The following is a 19,356-nucleotide window of genomic DNA, read 5'->3' on the forward strand; positions in this document are numbered from 1 at the left end:
ATGGCTGCTGCAGGGGCAGAGCATCTCCAAAAGTTATGGATGCATTTGGCAATGAATACATTTCCTAACTTTGGTAATCCTCAACAAAACTCCCAACAATCAACTTTACCACCTCCATTGACAGGTGGAATGGCAAATTTTGGAGGATTAGCTTCATTGTTTCCTGTTAACCTTGCTCCAGGGTCAACACCTAATCCTATCACAAATCCTACTACACCAAACTCACTTTCTTTTAGTGCAGAACAGGTTAGTATTATATTTTTAAAGAAATATTTTTTTTATTTTTATATAATTTTATAATATATATAAGATTATATTTAAAAAAGATATTTTGATATATATTTAAATATCATAAAGATATAATTTTTTTTTTTATAATAATATTAAGAATTATTCTTCTTTTTTTTAACAAAAAAAAAAGTAATAATATTACAACTTTTTGACAAATAATTTAGAATTCTAAAAAAGGATAAATGATGAGAAGTAAGATAAATAAAATACATAGTTTAACACTGTATATTATTCAATAATAAAAATAATAATAACTAAAAATAGAAGATGATTATTAATATATGTATACACATATAAGTAAGAAAAATAAAAAATCCACAGCATGGATTCAAGAATGAAAGAACCTATCATTAGCCGGTTTGACAGGAGAATTATACATATACTAGTAATAGATATTATAAGTAGACTAATTAGTATCAAAATAACATCCTTAACTACTATTTATCTTTTTCATCCTATATTATCATTAAAAGTTAGTTAAAAAATAGGGAAATATTTAATTTAGTGTAGTAAGATATTAAAAAGAAGTTATAATTTTTATATTTTATTGAGTAAAAAAAAAATAGAAAATGAAATATATATTTTTTTATTAAAAGATTACATTTTTTTTTTAAAATGTTTTAATTTTGTACTTAAAAAAATATATATATATATTAAAGTTTTATTTTTTTTTATTATTTGATAAATATAATTTTTATTATTTTAGGCAATAAAAACTGTAGAAAAACTAGAAGAAACTGGTGAGGTGGAACGTCTAGCACATTATTTATGTAGATTGCCACCAAATATAGCTAATGAGATATCTAAAAACGAGTCTGTTTTGAGGGCTAAAGCTTTAGTCTGTTTTCGTACCGGTAATTTTCGTGAATTATATAGTATCTTAGAAAATCATAAGTTTACATCTGGTAATCATGGAAAGTTACAAGCTATGTGGCAAGAAGCACATTATCAGGAGGCTGAAAATATACGTGGAAGACCTTTAGGACCTGTAGATAAATATCGTGTTAGAAAGAAGTTTCCAATGCCTAGAACAATCTGGGATGGAGAACAAAAAACACATTGTTTTAAAGAAAGAACGAGATCATTATTAAGAGAATGGTATTTGCAGGATCCTTATCCAAACCCAACAAAAAAAAAAGAATTAGCTAAAGCAACAGGGCTTACAGCTATGCAAGTTGGTAACTGGTTTAAAAACAGAAGGCAAAGAGATCGTGCAGCTGCAGCCAAAAATAAGTAAGTTTTGATATGATAAAACATAAAAAAAAAGCATTTTTTAAAACTTTACTTGGTGTTAAAAACTTTATTTAAACAAAAAAAAAATATAAGAATTAAAAGATTATAATGTGTGTGAAAGATATTATATATTTGGTGAGAATTAAGTAAATTCATCATTCAAGGTTGTTATAACTTTTCTTTTCAATTATTATTCTTCCTATTCATAACAGCTTAAGGTTAATCTTACTGTCATTTTATCTTAAAAACCTTATAATATTGTATGATATAATACTTAAAAGTAAATAGAATAATTGATTATATATATATGAAGGTATATTTATTGTTTTAATTTTATAAGTATTATTTTTTAATATTTATTAAAAAAAAAATAGTAATATGTAATAGATACTATATATTTAGAATATCTACTATATATCTCTTACAAAACTCTCGCTTTCTGTAATTGGTTTTATCAAAGTTGTATAATATGTATTACTTACAGTAGGATTAGTTACTATTTAATACGATAATGATATCAATATTTTTTTTTTGTAATGATACAATTATTATTTTTATTATATATATATATAAGTATATATATGTATATAGGTATATAAAATAATAATTAATAATTGTCACAAAAGTGAAACTTTATTTTTATTTAAAATTAACACAACTTTTGTAATATTTTTTTTTTTTTTTTCATAAGAAAACTTTTTCATAAACATATTTAATGTATATGTATATATATATGTTTATAAAAGAAACACTAATAGATACTTAAAAATTTCCCAAATACCAGGTGATGGTATGATTAAGATAGTTGTTAGATGTAGTGATACAAGACAATGTAAACTGTAAAGTATCTTAACATTTTAATATATATATATATACATATATATTATATTTAGATAAGGGTACTGAAGTAGAATGATATAGACATTTATATATTACTATCTAACTTTTTATATATTATCATCATCTATTATTTAACATACAATGATAGTTGACAACTATAAGATTGTAAAGAAAGAAAAGATTTAAGTGAAAGTGATTGTAATTTTTAAAAGATGGTAGAAGGATAATGATAATATTATACAAAAATACTATACGATAGATAGTGTTAGTGATTTGTGATTGTTGATTAAATAGAAATTAAAACGATATTAAAGTTATTTCTATTAAGATGAATTGTATTTAATGACAATAAAAAAAAAATCTTTATATTACAAGCTTTCAAGTTAAGTAAAATATATATTTGATTTTTAATTCATTTACATTTTATTTATTATCATTTTACAATTACTTTCGAATATAAAAAGTATACCATAATCAATTCTGTGAGAACTTTTTATAACTTGAATTATATACTTTTTTCATTTTTGTTATTTTATTTTTATATAGTATTATAAAAACAGAAAAAAAAAAGATATAATTGTGAAAATCTTTTCTTTTTTTTTTATTTTTAAACAAATAAGTAAAAATAGAAATTAAGAAATTGAATATAATTAATATATGAGATTGATGGATATTTTTGGATATATCAATTTTTTTTAAAAATAAAAGATGCATTAAAAATAATTATATCTAAAGAGGAATAATTTTTTTTATCTTAAATATTATTTTATATTATTTAAAAATGAATGAAAACAAATTTTGTATTCTTAGAATAGTTAATATGTATTTTATATTCATTGTTAATTGATAATTGGACATGAAAAGAAGATACCATTTAAGAAGAATAGATGTTAAAATTATTTTGATGCTCTTTATTGTTAATTAGAAATCTTCATTTTCAAATAAGAATATTGATAATGAGAAAGATACTTACAATATCTAATACCATAATCATTTATATTATTTAAAAAAAAAATAAGAAACTTGAGAAATAACGTCTTATCAACCAATTTATATATCCTTATAAATATATCTTTTTCTTATTTTTGTTATATGAAAGGGAACAATAAGCATTCTTTTAAATACTCTTATAAGATATCTTCATAACATTATAGATAGTAGATATTAAGCTTTTTATAACACAATTCAATGTATAATAACATAATGATGAAAAGAAATTTTGTAAAAAAATATGTTGAATTAGTTTATCTAATTTTGGGAGAGGGGTTATATGATGATAAAATGAAGTAGATAGTTAATTTAAAGTTTTTAATATACACATCTTTTTATTCTTCCTCAATAAATATTATTCTTTTCCTTGATAAGACATTTAATGTCCTTTGAAGAATTATATTTGTTGTCATCACTTTCTATCAACAGATTGAGGAAAAGAGAGGCAAAAAAAAAAGAAGATAAGAGGCACAGTATATTATATGGATATCAAATTACGGTGGATATATCTATCATTATATATTCTTTAATTCAATTTTACCTAACAATACTTGTTATAAAGATTTTCTTTTTAATATACTACATAAGAAAAGCATAATATTAAATTGAAAGGAAATCATTTTATAGAAAAGGGATAAAAAGATAAAATAAAATATTTAAAAGTTGTAAATAAAAATGAAAAATAAATTTTATTATTAAATAACTTATACTTTTATTTATAGACAACATGGATATGGAATGGATGGTTTAGGAGGTAAAAACAAAAGTCCAGGATCAGATAATTCTGATTCAGATATGGATGATGATTTACTGAATAGAAGTGTAACTTCAACACCAACAAATTATGATGAAAATAATAAAGATCTCGTAGTAGGTGGTGATAGTAATAAAGAAGATAGCATAAGTCCAAATAATCTTTTATCAAAATTAGCACCAACATCACTTTTATCAACAATGGGTCCAGTCTTTTCCGGTAATCATCTTCAACCAACATTTGATAATATATTTTCTAATTTTGGTGTTTCATCTCAACAATCACCTAATCCTCCCATTAATGGAACATTATTTCCATCTAGTATGGAACATTTTAAAATTTTAATGCAAAATCCTTTATTTCAACAGTTACAACAACAAATGATGTTTCAACAACAACAAGCTCAACAAATGCAACAACAACAATTGTTACAATGTTTACAAAAGCAACAAACATCACTTAATACACCAGAAAAAACATCAGATTCAGAATGTACTGTTTCACCAATTTGTGATGATGTTTCAGGAAAAGATAAAAATTTACTAAAAAAATCAAAGCTATCAATAGATGAAATATTAAATATTAAAAAAAATAATAATTTAGATGATTGTGAAAAAATTGAAGATAATGAACATCATAATAATAATGAAAGTACTTCAGAATCAAATACAAGTACTGATTATCTTGATCCACAGTCACCAGATAGCAAAAATGAGGAAAATTTGGAGAATGGCAAAGAAAAAGATGATGAAAAAATAAAAGTAGAGGGAGATGAAATAGAAGAAAATGAAAATCAAGATGAAAAAGAAACAAAATTATAAAAATAATTTTCTTTTTTTTTTCTACTAAATTACATTCCATCATCTCTTTCATCTTTTAAAAAAGGGATACCAAAACAAAACCCAGTCATAATATTTATAATATTTGTTTAAAAAAGTCAAATAGTACTGTTAAGAATAAGTAGAAAATTGATCCTGTGACAAATAATGATTACAAAATAATAAAAAGAATTGTAAAATATTATAATAATAACTAAGAAATTAATATTTTTATTCAGGTATCAAATAACAGTATTTTTCAAATCATATTTACTCTTCCTGGATTTATTAAAATTTCCTTCAATTATCATCAAAAAATCATTTACCAAATAAATAAATGAAAAATCAACATTATGTACATTAAATTTCTTTAAAAGAAATTTTTTTTTTATTAAACCCTAAAAAAAATTTTTACTAATCACATATGATAGAAGATTTATTTTATATTATAATATTTTTTTTTGCCATCAAATGTTCTCATAAATTTTTTAAATAATTTTTTTGTATACATTTATTGATAGTTTTATTATTTAAAAAAAAATAGTTAATTTAAAATTATAAACTAGTTAATTGATGTTTGAAGATGAGAATTTAATTAAAATGAATATTTGTTCTTAATTAATTGAACTTTATAAATTAAAAAAAGATAATATGGTTTTATTTTTATTAAAATATAATATTTTGAAAAAAGAGATTGTTGTAATAATAATTTTTAACATATGGTTTAATATTATTCAATTGAAAAATGATTCTAAAAGTAATGTTATAATAAATTACCTTCTGTTATCATATATTAATACAACATTTATTGAAGTGTTAAATTGCTTTTTTAACAGGTTAAAGTTATTGGTATTATTTTTTTTTGTTTTTATTATATTTCATATTTGTTATATATTGTGACAGAGTATTAAATTATCATTTAATTGTAAAAAGCTAAAAGTGAACCTAATTTAAATAGGGTATCTTTTATCTCATGTAAAAGATAAAAAGGTCCATTTACATGGTATATTTGTTTCTCTCTTATGTTAACCGTCTTTTAAATTGTTCCAAATAAAGAATCCAATTAATGATAATAATAATAAGTTGAGGTAAAGAACGATTAATGCTTTATATAGCTTACGATAATTGAATTGCTTTTAACCACCTGTTGTTAACATAAATTTTAAAGTATATAGATATGCTTTTAATTTTTTTTTTCCTTATTATTAAATTACTTTTTAAGGATAAAACTTTAAATGACAAATTGTATGTAAATAAAATGTAAATAAATATTGGTATTGTATTATTTCTTATATAATATAATTATTCAAAATTTTTACATATGAATAAGCAAATAAAAGAATTATTTAAAAAAAAAATGTTTTGGTATAAATTTCGTTTTTAAAAATTTTGTATACGTCATAAGTTCATGTTCAAAGTATAACTAATAAAAATAATATGTAAACGAGAAAGACTTAAAGATAATAAAAATATAAAAATAACATAAAAAATTTTTTTATTTATTAAAAAAAAACTTTATAAATATTTTATTACATTATATAATTCATAGGTAATATAAAAAGTAAAAGTATAAAATATGTGAGAGTAATTTTAATTAGTAATATGTTCAGAAAAACATTAGTGAATAACTAAAAAGAATGTTATATTACTGTAAATTTAAAAAAAAAATCTTTTCTCATCATTTTTTATTTCATATTAATCTTTAAAACTTGTCACATATTTATAAGTAATTATAAAAAAAATTTTTTTTTATTAACATTTATTAAAAAAGACAATAAAAGAAAGAAAAATAAATGTTAAGAAATATTTTTAATACATACTCAATAAGAAAAGAAGTATTACTTTATTTTTAAAATATTTCAGAAAATAAATTATTTTATTAGTCAAATTCTGATAAAAATCTTATTTTTCTTAAAGTTTAATTTTTACATCAATGAATTAATGACATATATATAAATAAATGTTAATTGTTCTTATACCTTTAATTTAAATTGTATTTATTTTATTGTTGTTTTTTAATGTATTTTAATATTTTTTTTTTTATTTTGTTGATTATCAATTAAATGACAAATATTTATAATTATTAAAAGAAAAATGTAGTTTTTAAAAAAAAAGAATATATTTATTTAATAAAATTTTTAATTTGAAAAAATAAAGTATTAATTAAATTTATATTAAAAAGTAATAAATTATGATTTATAAATTTATAAGAAATAAAGAGATAAAAATTATTAAATTGATATTATTTTTTCATGTTACTTCAACTGTTAATTGTTATATGGTCGATTAAAGGATTAAGATAATATAACAATAAATATAAACTTTCCATGAACTTTTCTTTTGTTAAAGAAATGTTTAATCCAACATTATATAGTGGTAATGAAGATAATCTTGATATAAAATAATACTTCATTACCATTATCTTTGTTATAAATTTAATCTTTTACAATAAGAAATAAATAATGTTTTTCAGGTATAATCAGTAATATTTGCCATTTATAAAAGTATTACATTATTATTATAAAATTTAATTGTATTTGTTAGGTGAAATAGATTGATAGTTAAAAATAAGCAATTGACTTTTAATAATTGTTTGTTAACAGTGAGAGCCATTAAACATTAATAATAGAAAAGGTATTTCATTATAATTTATTTTTATATCTACTACATTTTGTTAGTCAATTGTAATATATTAATATATTAAAATTCAATACATATGTAATGGAGTGTAATTACCTTCCATTAACTATATCTAAAATCATCTCACTTAACTATGCACATCTCTATTAGTCAATTGATTGCAGTTGATGCATAGGAAGCAAATTACATTATCAAATTCTTTTGTTGATGAATATTGTTACATTGTTTTGATTCAAAGATAATTTTAAATATATATATATATATATATATATATATATATTAATAGGTAATACAGTATATATAAATATTTTAAGTGTTGTTTTTATCACATATTAAAAGGGATTTTTTTTCTTTTAATAAGAATATAAAAAAAATATATAAAAAAAGTGATCATTTTAAAAGTTATAAACAAAAAATAAACCTTAAAATTGTTTCTAATTTTAATAAAATTAATATATTAAAATAATACCAAAAAAAGTTGTTATTGCATAAAAATATTATTTTGAGTGAATAATTATTAAATATAAGTTTATTTTCTTGAATGTTTTATATATTAATACAAAAGTTTTTAAAAATAAAAACAATTTTTTTTTTAAAATTAGTAATTGATATATATATATATATATATATATATATATATATAATATTTATCACATAACAAATTAAATCATAAAAATCTTTAATTTGCATAAAACAAAAATTCAATTTTTTATCTATTTAAGTTGTTCTAAACGTGTCCTTCTTTTATTAGAATATTTAAATAACATCATATATTTAATATTTTTTAGTTTTTAAGACAACTTATAATTATTTTTTCCAAGAATTTGTATTAAAAAACATTTAATAAAAATTTTTTTTTTTTTTTGGTAAATAAATTATTAATGTTATGATGAATTTATATTAATTTTTATAATGTAGTCTATATTCAAAAAAAAAAAGTTTTTAAAAAAAAAACTAACTTGTCAAAATTTATTACATTGATAAAAAAAATATAAAAAGTGGTGTTTTAATATGAATATATCAAAATGGAAGATGACATATTTAAGAAAGGTTAATCCATTCAGTATTATGGAAAAAGTGATTTTAACAGGAGTAAGTAATCCTCTTAAAATTAAGGATAAGTAAGGATGAAAGGAAAATCTTAACAGTTGGTGAATGGTCCTTATTGTCAAAACATTCTTATTAGTGTTGAGTAAGTGATTTAATAGATGTTTGGATATAGAAATAAGTTGGATCATAGTTATTGTCTTTAATTAGTAACAGTGACTTTCTGATGAAATATCCTTAAATTAGTAGTCGCTAACAGCTTACAATATTGCTATCTTTGAAAAATGCCGCTTTTCTATAAGAAGCTTAGGTGTTTAGAAGCAAAACTATTGTAAAAAGAAGACATATGTTGGTAAAGTAATTATTATAAAAATTTCTATTATAATAATTCTAAATCTTTTTCATCTACATAACATAACAAACAATCTTTAGGGATCTAAAAATGTATATATAATTAAAAAAAAAAAATAGTACGAAAAATATATTAAAAGTACATTTAAAGTTAATTATATTTATATGATAATACTTTAAAATTAATTTAAGAAAACAGGAAAAACATTCAAAAAAAAATTTTGTTTTTGCAAGTTAATTGTTATTTTGAATTTGAATAAATTATATTTATTAAAAAAAAATTTATTAATGTGTCCTATATTAATAACATAAAAAAAAAACAAAAATAATATATCACTTATAAATTCTAAAAATAACATAAATCTCATAAATTTTTGAACCAAACAATTTGTAAACATAATATCAAATTCAAATAAGCTTTATATTGCATCATTCAAAAAATATTTAAAATTAAAAATTATTTTAAAAAATTCTTATAAAAAGTAATTTAAAATTATTCTTTTATATATAAAATAAAATTTTTCTTACAATTTTAATAATTTTGTTAAAAAAATACTTCTTATTTTTATTGTATATTCCATTTGTTTCTATTATTTAATGATAATCTTTGTCTCATTAGTTATTTTTTTAATTATTTATACTTATTGCCATTTTTTTGAATTAATATTTTAATTGACATAAACAAAAATAAGATAGGTACTTTTATTTACATTTTTTTTTAAATACTAAGATAAGCCTTATTAAAATGGCATAAAATTCAATTTTATTTGAAAATAAAAAAAAAATTTACATGTTTGTTTTGTTTTTTATTATTTTGATTTTATTGTTTAATAAAAAAATTACAAAAAATATTTTATAAAGTTTATTTTTAAATAAATTAAATTGATGGTATTTTTCAAATTACGTAAAAAAGAAAAATTTTTAATTAAAAGGGAGGTACCATAAAAAGGATAAAAGATTATATTATATATCTCTCTTATCAGTTAAACTTTAAATATTTAAATATTTTATTAAGTTGTACATTAACATGAAACATTTGTTTTTTTTTATATATTATTTTAATTTCCTATAAACTTTTTTGTAGATAATATAATTATTTTTTTTCTTACTTTTTAGAAAGTATTATTTATAATAAAAAGAAAAAAGATGGTTGGGATTGGAAGAAGATCTTTAAAAAATATTTATCCATTAATTTTTTTTTATCTTATTTTTTCTATTGTATTATTAAGACAGGTTTATATGTATCAAATAGATGTTATAAATGATTTATTTAATGAAAAAAATGAAAATAGTTTTGAACAATTTATTAGTAATCACTTTCCAAAAGAGAAAGTAAATAATTTATTGAAAAAGTCTGAGATTTTTAATCCATTTAATGAGTACTTCTCCCGTGGAATGTTTCAATGTTCAAGAAGTTATATTTCTTTTATTGCAAAAATGCATGTTTTAATAAAAGTAAGTTTATATATATATATATTTTTTTTTTGAAACAACTTTAAAAATTAAAAATTAAATATTTTATAGGATGTATATAAAACATTTAATAGCTGTCAAAAAAGTATGTATAATATAAAATCAAAAGATAAAGATAATGTAAAATTACTTGATGAAACTTTAGCTAAGTATAAACTTGATTCAGAAAGTATTGCTAAAATGGTTAAAGAGAGAAAGATTGAAAATGTTAAACAATAATACTTATTTATTCAATATATTAATGTCTTTTCTTACATTTTTAAGTTAAAAAAAAATTTTTTTTTTTTAAAAGAATAATAAGTTACATCTTCCAATACTCAATTTTAATTATTAATGACTTATTTTTTTAGTAATGATCAAAGATTCTCGAAGTAACAAAGATTAATGCATATATAAACACTTGATAGAATACATATTATAAAATACAATTTTTTTTTTATTATTATTCTTTTTCTAATCCATAACTATAAATTACTCTTTAGTTCTCTCAATAAATAAAAGCTATACATATTATTGAATTTTAAAAATTGATATTCTTTTGTATACTTAATTAAATAATTGAAAATAAGCAAGTTCCGCATTGATATTTGTTTCTTTAAAACTACTTTTTAATAAATAAATACTAAGAGATACAATTGAAATATTCTTATACAAGAAAGATTGTAAAAAGGAGGAAAGGTGTTAAGTAACAAGATATATTTACTACTGATAAGAATATGTTTATTTAATATAAATAAACTATTTTAATAATTTTTCATTAAAACATGTTACAAAAAGTTTCTAATTTCATAAATGTGTGTTTAAATAAATTATTGCCCTTAACAATATACCGGAACCATCAATAATACTTTAAAAAAAAAAAATTTTTTTTCATAAAATACCTTTTGTAATCATGTTTTAATGTTTAATTTAATGAATGGTATTTCTTAACGAGTTAAACAAACAAATAAACTTTTATAAAGACCATTACTCAAGAAAATGAACCACTAAAATATAAAGATTCATATATCCTTAGATTTAATATTTTCAAATTAAGGAAAAAATGAATTTAAAAATTTTTTTTCTAACTTTATTTATTACTTTGACACTTGTTATTTCTATTCCATTAAAAAAAAGAGAAAATTTAGAAAATCAAAATTTTAGTAATACAACAACATTAGTAATAGAAAATGATATTATTTCAACAACTTTACAATCAACTACCATACCTGAAGTTGATACATTTTTATTAGATAATGTTACTTTTCCAACATTATCATCAACATCACCTACACAAAGTACATCTGTATCAACAGATAGTGGTATCATATCATCACAATCAATTATTTCTAAAGAGAATATAAATGTAGTAGGATTATCACCGATAATGCATAATGTTAATGATAACAATCCAAATCAAAATCTTTCTCAATATTTTTTAAATACTTCTAATGGAATATTTAATGTTAATGAAAGTATATTTTCAAGTTCTTCATGTTATTATGAGGTAATATTTATATATTATTAATGAATTTATATTTAAAAAAAAAAACTTTTTTTAAATAATATCATAATTTTGAAATTACTTTTTTTTTATAGGGAACATCAATATTTGAAAATGGTATTAAACGTGAGATGACTGAAGATGAAATGAATCTTATGGCTGATTTTATAACTAAATCAGTTGAATTTAATTTATATTGGAAATATGATGAAGATAGTCATGATTGGGTAAAAATTAATGAAACTGTTACAAGTGAAAAAGATAGTTGGCCAGAAATCCCTTGTTTCTGTAAATATTGTTCAACAAAGAATGAATAAAATTAGGAAAAAAAATATGTATGTTAAAGGTTTCCTTCCTTTTCATTGCATATATTTCTCTTCATCACTGTATGTACTTTATGTTATAAAAGAAATATTGTTTATCATTATAAAAAAAAATATTTTTCAAAAAATGGTACTTTTAATAAACTTTCCTGTTACCTACGTTCGAAGTACTTCTTTAGAAATATAAATTAAAATACTTGAATAATAGTTGTTTTTGTGATTGTAATAGTGGAATTAATAAAAGTACATTTATTTACATGTAAATAAAATATATATATATATTTTTTTGTTAATGATAAAATTAAAAAGAAATTTTTATATATGTATATATATAGCGATTCTTTTGCATTAATTGATCAATGAACTTTTTATTTCAATTAGATAAGAGTGTAAGATAAAATTTTCATTGTTAAAATTATTTTCACTTTTCTTTGAAAGGTATTACAAAACATAGAAATGTTTTAATAAAGAAAAGCGTGTAAATAAGTATTTCTAGAGTTCAAATTATCAAAATTTACAAGTATATAATAACATGTACATTTTTCTTTTTAAATAAATTGTTTTGATATTAATTTTCTTGATGTTTTTTTATCAAATTATTATGAAAAACTTTTATTATTTTTAAAATTTATATCAAAAAAAAACAAAAAAATTTAATTATTTCAATATTATACTAATATATAGTGTAATTAAATAGTTTTCTTAACTAAAAATAAAGTTTTTTTTTTTTTAATTTATTTGTTAGTGTATATAATAAAAATTTCATAATATTAGTTGATATAAAATGTTCAGGTAGGTGTTATATTTTATATAATGTTTCTTCTTCCATTTATTTTTTATAACAAAAAAAAAGTGCTAAATTTTTTATACACCTAAAAATTAATTAGTATGTCTTTCACGACATATTTGATAATAAGCTGATTTAAGCATTGTAAACATCATGTCTACTCTTCCTGATCCTTGAATTTGAGGACAAAAATCAGCAATAAAACGTATTTCAGCACCTAAATGTGGTAATCTTGCTCTTACCATAACATACATTAATGCTGGTAAAAAATTATCACTGGAACATATGTGAGTTGGAGATCCAGTAAGACGTGAGGTACACTAAAATAAAATATATAAATAATGTAATTTTTATATAAAATATTATGTATATTTAAATTAATTTTAAAAAAAAAAATTAGGTGAACATGATAGTATTTTATTATATATAAACAATATTATATTTATTTCATTAAATTTAAAAATTATCTCTATAATTTTTAAACTATTAAACATTAATCTAATTTTTATTATCTTTTATGGTCAATTTCTTTTGTTAATTATAAACTAAATGAAAAATAATACTTTAAAATTTTATCTATTTATATGATTAATTAATTTTGTACAATTAAGAAATTAAATGAATATCATGGAAAAATGTTTTATAGAAAAAGTACATTTGCTCCAATTAAAAATTATTTTTCAAGTTATATGTCAAAATATATTTAATCATTAAAATTTCGGGAGTGGACAAAGTTTATCTAAAAGTCAGTTGATTGATGGTATTGAAGATAATATAGACAAAAATGTTTCATCTACTACCCTCAAATATAATTTAAAAAATATGTTTTTGTGATTGTATTATATAAACTTCTGAGTACATATTTTTTATCTCTCCCACTCGCAACATATGTTCAGATGAATTGGATTTTGTTTATCATAAAGTGAACTTTTCCTTTAGTTTAGGAGGATTATGAAAGTACAATATATGTAGAAAATTTTTATATATATGTTAAATACTTTTTTAAAAAATATGTAAATTTCAATATAACAAAGATGTTAAATAATATATTATTAGTTAATATTATAAAAAAATAATAACCAAAAAATTCTTTGTTATTACTTAAATTTTTAATATTTGTCATTTCAATTATTTTTATATTTAAAAATGTATGAAATAGATATGTACTTGATTATATTTTTTTTTTATATAAAGCTTAAAAATATCAGTAGTTACTTATCCAGATTAAAAACTCCTTAAGGAAAAAAAAATATTTTCCGTTTTTTTTTTGTAAAAATTTTTTAAAATATGTATTTCTTAAAATTATGCTTTTAGAAGTTATTTTAAAATTGATTAGAAAACTACTATATTTGAGCGTTCTACTTAATTCTTTGCCTCAGTGCGATAAATGAACAACTTAGGGCATATTTTTCTATCATTCTGTTTATGAATGTAAAATGATGTCTGAATTTATAAGTACATCTTTGCTTTTTCAACATGTGATAGTTAAAAAGAAAAAAAATATTAAAAAAAAACAATTATATAAGTTTTTACAATAAAAAACGTACTAATAATGTGCTTGGTGAATCAGTATTATTAAAAATAATTTTTTTACCTATACACATTATAATTTGTTCTCCCTATCTGGTATTGCAAATGAACAAACAATACTATCTTTTGATATTAAACGTCACTGCAAAAAAGATAGTATCTCAAAATTTATTCTATTATAGCTTTTTTTTTTGTTGATTATTTAATAGCCTTTCTTCCGATAGCGCATAACAACCTTTTGAAAACCTTTAAATTATATCACAAAAAATAATTCCTTGATGATATAGAAGCTGTCATTTCTAAGAAACTTTTAGTTCTGATTAATATCATTGTTATTATTTTATTTTCTTTGTAACGCTTTCTCTTTTTCCATCTCAATGTAAATATTATTTCTACAATTTTTCTTTTTCATCACTTATTATTTATCTCGTCTTAATAACATTACATTGAAACTAAAATTAAATATCTACATACATATTTTTAAATATATATATATATTACGCCTTTGATCTACTTTTCTTATCTCTTTTTTAAAAAATTTTTAAATGCCCTATGTGCACTCTATCTATCTCTCTCTCTCTCTTTAATAATTTTTATCTTTCTTTTTTGATAATGTCAAAAAAGTTTAGAAAATGAGATTATCAAGTGCCCAATTTAAATAAACTTTATAATTTATGACGTATTTAGATTAAAAAATATTTTTAGTCTTTCAAAGATATTTCTTTTTTAATGCTAAAGTACATAATTTTATCCCTCATTGCCACATAACTTAGTGAACGAGAATTTCAAACTAACTTTACATAAATTATCTTCAGATAGTAATGTTAGTTGTAAAAAAAAAAAGACCAAAGAAATTTTGTTTATCATTTTTTCAGTTCTATCTAGTAAAGTGCAACGTACCACTGCACTTTTTATCGTATTTATTTGAGTTAAAATAATTACCAGATCATTTTATTATAAAGGCGTTGAATAATATTTATTTCCAGCTTCAGAAAATACAAGCCATTTGATATAATCTTAACATTTATAGAAACGAAACATGTTTTTGTAGTACCTCTTTATCTATCTTCTTTAATAATAATTTTACTTCATTTATTATTTTTCTCTCAACTACTTATGGTTTTTTTTTTCAAACAATAAAATTCAACATTTTCTATATTAATTAAAATATACTTTTATCAGAAAAATGATAATAATTTATTTTCTAAATACTCCCACAATAATATTTTTTTATTAATATTTATGTATATTTTATTTTAATGATAAGAAACTTTAAAATAACAAACTAAAATAACCTACATATATTTGATTAGAAAATTAAAAGAAATCTTGAAACTTTGTACATATATATCATGTTGGCTACGCTTTGAGAATGTGAAATGTACTTTTCGATTATATTTAGGACAACCAAAAGCCACACCTTTTTAATATTTTATATAAGATGAAAATAGACAAATATACGTATAATATAAAGTTTGTCAGATGGATGAGTGATAAACAATCATTATTTCTTACCATTTCGTTTCATGAACACTCCATTAAAACTTCTAATAATCTTTTTTTTTTTACCGAAAAAAAAATATTGTTATTGTAGCTATTAAATTATTTCTTATTTTTTATTAAACGCTTTTAATGATAATAATAAAAATTTTTTAATATTATTTCTTTTCCTTTAAAATTATGAATATATATTATTCATTTTTTTAACGGGAAAAAAAAATTTTTTTTATATAATTTTTTGTTAACAAAACTAATTTTCCTGTATCCATACCCCTCCATTTTGATAGAAATTATATTTCAAATATTACGCTTATATATATATATATGTATATGTATTAATATCAAACATTTTTATGGTGGACAGGAATAAACAAAAAAAAAAGTATGATAATAACAAGTTAAAATATAAAAATTTATAACGTTTATTTTTTTTTCTTCTTACTAACGAATATTATATTATTTAGTTTATGTACTATTATGCTTAAAAAACATCTTTAGTGATTTAATTTAAAAAAAAAAAATATATTTATATATATATATGTATATGTATATCTCGTATAAGATGTATATATATATATATTTCATCATCACAATCATATGTTATCATAGGGGGGTATTTACACTATAAAAACAACAAAATATTAATCTTCTATTATTGTTGAGTTTAGAGATAACAAAACAAATCAAGCTACTTAAATAACTAGGAGTGATATAAATTTTTTACTTTTAATAAAAGGCCATGCTCCTAATTCGCACTCCATCACCACAATTTCTAATATTAATATGTATATAAAAATGAAATATATATATTATTATTTAAATATGTTCGTTTTTTTTTTAATGTCAAAGACCAAATAGGCTATACAAAAATACTAGTATTTTTTTTTCTACATCATAAATATTATATATTTTTTAATTAAAATTATTTCTATTTTATTAATAAAAATATTGTTATTTTATCTTTTGTATGTATAATTTTTTTTTTAACTTTTAAACTCTAAATCTATCTTAATTAACTATTTTTATATGTTTTTTTTTTATGATAAAAATAAAAAAGAAACAAAAGAAAAAAAAATTATAATATGCATGACATAATATGTATAAATATTTTATTACACTTTTCAAACTTTCTTATAAATTAGTCTTATTTGTCCTTATCATACTTTGATTTAGTTAACTAAAGAGAAAAATAAGAAAAAAATAACTTTTTTAACTACTATTTTCACTAAACCAACTATTTCTAATGTTTTTTATATCTTTCTTCAAACATAACAAACATATTTATACTCAGAACACCATCTGATAAGACAATTTAAGTCAGCTATTATTTTAACAAGAAGAAAAAGTATAAAATAATAACATATATATCTTTTTTTTTTAAAAAAAAAAAGAGATTGAAGATGGTTAGACATATAAAATATTTATCAAAAATATAAGACTTCTATCAATTTCTTATAATATCCTTATTCAATAAAAAAAATAGTGTAATAAGATAAAAAATAGTAATCTTAATCATATAATAGTGCACTTTTACTATCACCCCTAAAACACTTATATACACATTTATATATATGTTTTGTTTTTTTGTGGTAAAAACTCTTATCACTACATTAAAATTCAAAGGGAGTTGTGTGAGAAGCAAATAAAAAGTAATCTTTCTCCTCCTGTATCAATAATTGTCTTTTTATAGTATATTATTATAGTTGAAAATTTTTCTATCATCATTATATTGAAAAAAAAAGTATATATATATAATTGTATATATCCCATATATTTCTTTGAAAAATCAAAATTTTAACTGTTTTAGATATAGTGAAGAAAAAGCTATATTACAATTAAATATATATTTATATAAATAATATATTTTATTATTAAAAATCCCTACTTCTCATTAAAAAAAATTTTTTTTTTTTCAATGGGACGATAAGATAGATGTTATAATGGGATAATTTAACGCTGCAAAGATATAATATATATGTTTTTCATATTTTTTTTTTTACATCTAAATGTACATGCATTGAAATTTAGATAATTAATATATATTTAATAATATACTTGATGGTAAATTTATAGTATAAATTTTATATTGACTAATGAGACTATTGTTATTACATTATTTTGTTTTTACAAAAATAGACTTTTTTTTTCAAATTTAAACTTTTTTTAAATAGTTATTTCTAAAACATATTACAAATATATATATCTTACTGACAAATAATTGTCTCTTCAGAGTTGTACTATTAATTCAAATACAAAAAAAAAAACCTAGTTAAAAGATAAATAATATTAGCCTTAAGAGGGAGCATCATATAATTATAGTTAGAGGATGGCACGAAAAAAGATTCAAACATATTTTGACATTGTTTAAAATATAACAACAAAAAAAATATCCCTCATTTTAAATATATTTGGTAAATGATCTCGTTACATAAAATAGTTTAAATGAAAAGAAACTGATTTGTAGGAACACTTTAAAGTAGTTTTATTGCTTTTTTTTTCATAATAGGCAATTATTTCTTTTTTACTGCCATTTTAACTATCACATTTTTATGATGAAAAATCAATTTTTAGTTCACCCTTTGGCAATAACTAGTTCAAATAATTTTAACAAAAGTATATATATTTATAAAAATTAACTTCAATTATACTTTGAATTATCAATCATCCAGAAAAGGAATTTTGTTTCTACTCTTATATTTATAACATAAAGTTATAATAGGTATAAATATATTAATGTGACAGTCTACATCAACGAAATAATTTTAACAAAAAGTAGATGTTAAAAATTTAAAAAGGATTATACTTCTTTTTTTTTTTTTAGAATATTTAATAAGAAATTATAACATTAATATTTTATAGAAGGATGTTTACAATAGAAACAATCTATTCTTAATAATATTCTCCACCTTTTCCTAATTTATTTTCCCTATTTTTTTATCATCATTATTTTAACTACTAATTTTAAGATTTTTCAATCATATATAGTACCATGTTCATATATAAAAAAAAAAAGTTAATTAATGCGCGGAGAAAAAAGATTGTTTGATATTATTTTTCTCCCACAACAGGAAAATTTTTTTTTTCTTTATAAAATTTTGTCATCATCCAAATAGTAGTAACATTACAATTGAATGAAGTGTATTTTATATGCATATAATGTATATTTTTCTACTGATAAAACAAACATCTATTAGCATAAAGATGATATTTGGTAAGGGAATAAACTTAAATTCAAAAGACTTTTTTTTTTTTTAATGATAAAAAATTATATAAACTTTTTTAAGATCGGTTTTTTA

At 19.5% G+C, this 19,356-nt stretch overlaps 4 protein-coding genes across 4 annotated transcripts; 3 read left to right on the plus strand and 1 right to left on the minus strand.

Annotated features, from left to right (window-relative positions):
* On the plus strand, positions 1-4,929 carry SRAE_2000444200 (Protein Optix; the record flags this gene model as incomplete). The annotated part of the gene is made up of 3 exons (XM_024643313.1): positions 1-246; positions 998-1,524; positions 4,077-4,929. The coding sequence occupies 3 exons, from the start codon at positions 1-3 to the stop codon at positions 4,927-4,929; spliced, it is 1,626 nt and encodes a 541-aa protein (XP_024508995.1).
* Positions 4,930-10,203: 5,274 nt separating this feature from the next.
* SRAE_2000444300 (Hypothetical protein) lies at positions 10,204-10,656 on the plus strand (the record flags this gene model as incomplete). The annotated part of the gene is made up of 2 exons (XM_024643314.1): positions 10,204-10,419; positions 10,489-10,656. 2 exons carry the CDS (start codon positions 10,204-10,206, stop codon positions 10,654-10,656), a joined length of 384 nt encoding a protein of 127 aa, XP_024508996.1.
* Positions 10,657-11,479: 823 nt separating this feature from the next.
* Positions 11,480-12,237, plus strand: SRAE_2000444400 (Hypothetical protein; the record flags this gene model as incomplete). The annotated part of the gene is made up of 2 exons (XM_024643315.1): positions 11,480-11,923; positions 12,016-12,237. The coding sequence occupies 2 exons, from the start codon at positions 11,480-11,482 to the stop codon at positions 12,235-12,237; spliced, it is 666 nt and encodes a 221-aa protein (XP_024508997.1).
* Positions 12,238-13,122: 885 nt separating this feature from the next.
* Positions 13,123-14,634, minus strand: SRAE_2000444500 (Vacuolar sorting protein 9 domain-containing protein; the record flags this gene model as incomplete). Its single annotated transcript, XM_024643316.1, has 2 exons — positions 13,123-13,350; positions 14,578-14,634. The coding sequence occupies 2 exons, from the start codon at positions 14,632-14,634 to the stop codon at positions 13,123-13,125; spliced, it is 285 nt and encodes a 94-aa protein (XP_024508998.1).
* Positions 14,635-19,356: the final 4,722 nt, after the last annotated feature.

The sequence above is a fragment of the Strongyloides ratti genome (assembly GCF_001040885.1).
Source record: "Strongyloides ratti genome assembly S_ratti_ED321, chromosome : 2".
NCBI classification, from domain to species: domain Eukaryota; kingdom Metazoa; phylum Nematoda; class Chromadorea; order Rhabditida; family Strongyloididae; genus Strongyloides; species Strongyloides ratti.